This window comes from Apis dorsata, unplaced genomic scaffold (assembly GCF_000469605.1).
Source record: "Apis dorsata unplaced genomic scaffold, Apis dorsata 1.3 scaffold_231, whole genome shotgun sequence".
Lineage (NCBI taxonomy): Eukaryota > Metazoa > Arthropoda > Insecta > Hymenoptera > Apidae > Apis > Apis dorsata.
In genome coordinates, this window is record NW_006263513.1 from 76,784 (window position 1) to 83,462 (window position 6,679).

Sequence of the window (6,679 nt, forward strand, 5' to 3'; positions counted from 1 at the left end):
GTTTGTATCTTTATTGTTAAATTTGTATATCATATTCTATATATTATCACTATATCATATAAAAGATTATTGATTGTTTCGTATTTTTATCGATTCTGCTATGTCGATATTTTTACTACAGAAAAAATGGTGTTAGTTTTTTAACTTATTTGCAATATGTAATTGTACTGAAAATAAAATACATAAAATAATTATATGATTCCTATAATATCTAAATATTTCTCTAATCTATATCTAATATAGAGGGATAACAAGATAATCTGAACATTTATTGTAAATTAAATTAAATGAATTTATATGAAATGTATGAATAATTATGCTTTTTTCAAAGTTTGATTAAATACAATTAAATATTATTTTATAAATAAAATATATCATGTAAAAAATCTTCAAATACTGTAATATCTTAAAAAACATTAACATTTAAATTTACAAAACATATATACCAAAACATCGAATTATATCAATATTTTATTATACTCAAATTAATCATTGCTATTAGCAAAGCATATTTTAATTGATAATATATATTAATAAAATTTCGAATAATCATGTAGTATACAATGAATCATTAATAAATTGGGATATATCAATTGATTATAATTTTGAATTTAGATTAATTAATATTTGAATATCTATCAAAAGAAAAATCTTTTGATTTTTTTTTTTGATAAATAGTTGTAAAATAAATTTTAAAATTTTACTTGAAAAATCAATTATTTCCAAATGATTTATTTGCCAAATGTTTTATTATTTTAAACAATAATAATAAAAGAGTAAATTAAGATTATTTTTTTTAAAATTTCGAATATAATATCGGATACAAACTATTTTTCCATGTATTGAAACAACACATTAAAATTAAAAATATCATCAACTATATACTTTTTTATAATATATGATCCGAATAAAGAATAAATATAATTACTGCAACGATTATTAATATTAATACAAATACTCTAACAATTATACTACAATTTAAAATAGATTGAAGTTTGTTGGCCTAATAAAACCGATAGATCTTTAATTGATGTTTTTTTCTTGCAAATCGAATAATTTAAATAAATTAAGGACAAATTATCTTGGTATCATTAAAAATCGATTATCTAATGACTAATAAATGGACTGGAAAAACATCGATCGACTTGTTGAATAATTAAAAATTATATTATTTTAAATTTGGAAAAAAGAAAATTGAAAAATATTATCTTAAAATTAATTTTAATTAATTTCAATGTGTTTCAATTATTTATCATTTAAATTTAAATACTTTTCCCTCAATTTATAGTTCTAGAAAATAAATTTTAATATAATTTGTGAAATTAATAACAGAAACTGTAATTTAAAGTGTTAAGTAGAAGATGAGATTTTATCAAGCGTCGTGTCTGACTAATTACGTGGTTTATCCACTTGAAACTTGTCTTCAAATTTTAAACTCGCCTTAAAAGCGCGTAAAAATTGCAAAAAAAAAAATTTACTTGAATTATACTTTTTATTTTATCATATATATTATGAAAATGCAATTATACTTATCAGCTATGATCAGATCATAACTACTAGGTCAGAGGCTACTAGTTTTGCATGGAAGAAAGTATGAGATAATATCAGAGATAATATTTAAATAATATATATAGTAAACTTTCACATTACGTATCTATAATGTCTTCGACATATGATGGGAATAAATTTAGATTACGTAACATGAATGATTGTAAAAATTACCATTAAGTAGAAATTTCAATTAATTTGTGATACACAATCACTTCAAAATGAAACGATTTAAACGATTTAAACGATTTAAACGATTTGAATCAGTTTTTCTCCATGTTTGTCCATCAATGGCATTAAAAAAATTTGATAAAAATTCCAAATCTTACAAAAACAAAAAACATTGCTGTGACAATTTTATGTCATAACAAATTTCCATTAAAAATTTCAATTAAACTATATATAAAATTTTTAATAAGCTTGCTACAAAAGATGATATTCAAACAAGATCCCAGTGATAAATTGCATAATAATAAAAATCATCAAACGATATTTATCATATTATCAAAAAAAAAAAAAAAAAAAAAAAAAAAAAAAAAAAAAAAAAAAAAAAAAAAACAAACGATATTTTTCATATTTTAAAAAAAAAAAAAAAAAAAAACAAACGATATTTTTCATATTTTAAAAAAAAAAAAAAAAAAAAACAAACGATATTTTTCATATTTTAAAAAAAAAAAAAAAAAAAAAAAAGAAAAGAAAAAGAAAGAAACAAAGAAAATTCTTTCCCTTAAAATTTAATTTTTTAATTTTCAAATTAAAAATTCTATTACTACAAATTTCCTCTCTTTTACACGAATCGAATCCTAAATTCTTAAAATTTCAAATTTTGCACAATTACAATCCTCCAAACATTCACGAAGGAGGAACAAAGACAGAAAACGATATTTTATTCATACCGTGCCAAGCATATCTTAACTCTTAAATTAATATCAAGCACATAAACAGAGAATTCAAACGGAGAATCGAGTAAAACATTTTCTATGTACATACCCTGGACTGGACAGCATAATAATTCTTCTGTTGCTTCCGCCAGCAATTGAGCACATGCGAGGAGGAAGAATCATGACAATGCTCCGAGCATTGTTCCTGTCGTCCCTCTCCCTTCTTCGTGCCCGGTGGATCCGGCCAACGATCCAGACTGCTCCAATATTTCCCTTTTCGTTTCACAGCGTAATAACGATACACCACTATGGTCATCGCGACGACCAAGGCCAAACCGGTACCAGCTGCCGCGCCGAAGATCGCCGAGGAAACCATCTTTCCTTCTCCTCGCCCTCCTTTCCCTCTTCTTTTCTCCTTTGCGAATTGTCGCCACGAGTTAGTCTCTCCACCCTCGAAACCCTGAAAAACGTCGTCTCCATTAGAAAGGAAGAAAGGGAAGTTTCGAAGAAAGGATTGATTAGATTGTGCTCCATGTTGCGCTACTTTTCCTTCTCTTCTTTCCCTTTTAGAGATTCTGGTGACTTTATTGATAGAGAAATTTGGCGTAATATCTTTTCAAGATGTTTCTTCAAGAAAAGCGTGTGACGAATGAGAATGGTACGTGTCTCTCGTAATTTGTGCAATTTATTCGAGTGAAAGAAGGTTTGAAAGAATAATACGTGATAATTTGAACGCGAGATTGTACATGAAACATTTATAACGAGGATAAATAAGGGCAAATGTTATTTTCGGATAATGGGAGAATATGCAATTTCGTTTTAATTCCTGTTCGAAGGAGATAAAGTAGATGGACGAGAGAGCACAGTTTTCTAGTTAACTTCATCATTAAACCACTATCAATTTAATCAACTATGGAGTTTTTAGATAAATATTGTTTTTATTAAAAACAAGATATCTCTATGTTGAAATAAATGGTGATTAATCACTTTTGATATCTTTTTTTTTTTTTCTATATCAACTTTGAATTGGATCGTTCATCAAATGTTATATGTTTATTTAATATATCACTTGAATGATAATTCTTATTTATTAAATGTAACTTCATTCAATATTCATCCGGATCATAGAGAGAATCTTGTATCGCAATTTTTCATTCCATCAAACTTTCAAGATACAATATTTCCTTTTAAATCTCATCCATATTGCATATACCTCGCTCTATATCGTATAAAATGATTATAATCCATTTCACCAACTTAGAGAAGAATGAGGGAGAGCGGTTTTCGAGCTTCAAAGGTCAAAGTTTAGTGGCAAAGAACAATGAAGAACATCTCATGACTGGCAACATTACGATCAAATTTACGAGGTAACGCAGCCGACCATTTGACGTGAATAAGAGAAAAGCAACAATCACCAGACGCTCGTGTTGAAACTTACGAGCTCGTCATGTTTTTGACTTGTTATGTAATTCTCATGTCGAATTCGAGGGAGAATCTAGTTGTTTCCTTGTTATTATTATTAAAGATCGACGAGAGAGAAAATAAAACGTGGATATTAGATTTCAAATTATTCTAAGATATAATGAAATGTTTGTTAATTGGTAAATGTAGTTTATGATAATATTAGCTAATAGTAAATTGTGTTTCTAAGAAAAATTGTCATATGTTGTTACATATAAACAAGTTTCTGAATGAGAAACTTATTAATAGTTTAAAGTTTTTAAAAATATTTTTTCAAGCTAAAGTCATTCTGGACACTTGACATTCTATTCTTGCTTTCACAAAACTTTATTGATTTGGAATTTAATTACTTTGTAAATAAATAAAAGGATCATCGACGAATTATTTCATTTCAGAGATTTCATTCGAATTTCGAGGGTTCGTGTCTCTTGGCTTATGTGTATGCCATCCGTCTTCGCATCGTCATCAAATTTTGACGTTTATCGTGCAATTTCCCGATCGAATAGGATCAGCAGCTTCCTCACTGCGCACATGCACGGTCCAAGGGCAGCAACTTTGGAGAAGCCTGTTCAACTCTGACGTTGACATCTTAATTCCACACGCGTATATATCCGTGGATTAATCTATTCACGTTGCTATGGCGATGTCTCGTAGGCGATTTCGAGTCGACGGGAATCGTTGAAGGATGATAAAAAGGAAACGTGTATTCCCCTTGGACCAAAAATTGAAAATTTGGGCAAAATATGGAAATGAAGATGGAAGGTGGAAAAAGAAATTGGGATGTTCGATTTTCTATTTATGAATTTTTGAACGGAAATTTGAATTTTTTTTTGTTTCGTTTTTTCAAATCATTTTTTTTAGAAATACGCGATAAAAATCAGTGATTAAATTATAGAAATAGACTTTGGCATGGAATGAAATAGTGGAATTATAACGTTAATGAAAAATATTCGAAAGAAAAAAATTCTTTGATTTCTCCTAATTGTTTTTATCCTTCATTATTCCTTTTCTCTCTCCTCCCATGTATTAATTTTTCTCCTCTCCTCCATTTTCATTATCTCTTCCCTCTTCTGTATTTTTCTTTTCTGTATCACTTCTTCTTTTCTTTCCCTTTTATTCTTCTCTTTATCTCTTTTTTTTTATTTTTCTTTTCCCCCTGTTCCAATCGTTTAACAATCCCGTTTTTCTTATCTGAATTGAAAAAATAGATAGATAGGTAGATAAAAAGAGAGAGAGAGAGAGAAACTCTCATCGCATTAAACATGTAATATCACGCATAGTATCGGACAATGTAAACATAGCTCGCAATATTTGACGAGAACTGAAGGTTCGATTAAACGTTGCAATCGATATCCCTAGTTAATTGAGAAAAATCAATGGCCTAAATATCGCTCGGGAATATCCGATTTCAAGTGTTTCATGTGTCACGTGCGATATCAATGAGTGGTCGAGCGTGTAGTTTCAATTTCCTGCAATTTGTTGATCGTCCGGGGAAGGAGGGGAAGGATCTTGAATGTTTTACGTGATAAAATAATATTGAACACGCATAACGTTTTAAATTGTTAATGATGAGATCGATATTGGCAAAGTGTTACAAATATGGAATGGTTTATTTTCTTGTTGTAGACTTTTACTTCTTTCTCATAAATTTGAAAAGAGAAATTTTAAGATTGTTTATACTTAAATTGAATTGAAATTTAATATTTAGTCTCAGTTTATGTTAATATATATACTAAAATAAGTAAGTAAATAAAATATTTGTAATAGATTAAATTAAAATTTAATTTCAAACAAGAAAATTTTTTATTTCTTTTAATAAGAAAGTTTATTCGTTTGGAAAGACAATCTTTACATTGTGAGAATATATTAATTTATATTATTATTGATTTATATATAAATCAATAATTTCATCCACGTTCCCTAAATTTCACAATTAATATTCAGAGTTAAAATTAATCGAAACTCGATACTAATTCGGTAAATATCAAAATTCTGCAGGAACTTCGATGAATTTCTCTTGACTTTAAATGTATATATATTACACATAGTATCGATTAAGTCAATTCTATAGATGGAATTTCATTACAATTTCCTTGGATTTCACTGCATAGATCAAATGAATTTGTATTTTACCAACAATATGATGGAACAAAATTTGTAAAATAATATCTAGAAAGAGATTTGGAAATGGAAGAATTAATGAAATCATTCGAAATGAACAAAAATTGAAAGATCAAACTCATATATTTTCTGCTTTAAAATTCATAAAACTTGCAAATATTTTTATTTTCTATTTCCTTTTATTCTCCTTGATAATTGTGAAAACATAAATTCCCTTTTTGTTCCAGATTTGTTATCATCATCAAAACACGAAAGGGTATATTATCGACCATTATCCGGTATCAGCAATATCAGAGATGAGAATAATTCAGAAAGCATTAAACGAACGTTGACAATATATTTATCGAGTGGAAATAAAACATTATGTTGGAAAACAGTACGATCTTTTTTGATATTTCTTCCGAGTTTACTCATTCATAAACAAGTGAAAATTTTATTTTTCCGACAGAGAGGAATTTTATTTTCCTGATGCATCGCATAAAGCCTTTAGATTCTCTATAGATATATCACACGTAGGTGTAACGGTGTCCTACAAAGGAAAAAATACATATTTGCACTACGAAAGTTCTCCACGTGTCTATAATACCTAACACAATCCTTTCAACTGAAAAGATTTGATTTTTATGATCATAGATCACAAATTCTTAAAATATATATATATATATATA

General features: G+C 27.6%; 1 protein-coding gene across 1 annotated transcript in view; it reads right to left on the bottom strand.

Moving 5' to 3' along the window:
* Positions 1-6,679, bottom strand: part of LOC102676557 (synaptotagmin-3) — an 81,759-nt gene that overhangs the window by 56,225 nt on the left and 18,855 nt on the right. Inside the window, exon 2 of the mRNA XM_031510477.1 lies at positions 2,539-2,889. Coding sequence (XP_031366337.1) covers positions 2,539-2,805 — 267 coding nt within the window. The 5' untranslated portion in view covers positions 2,806-2,889. The remainder of the gene's footprint in view (positions 1-2,538; positions 2,890-6,679) is intronic.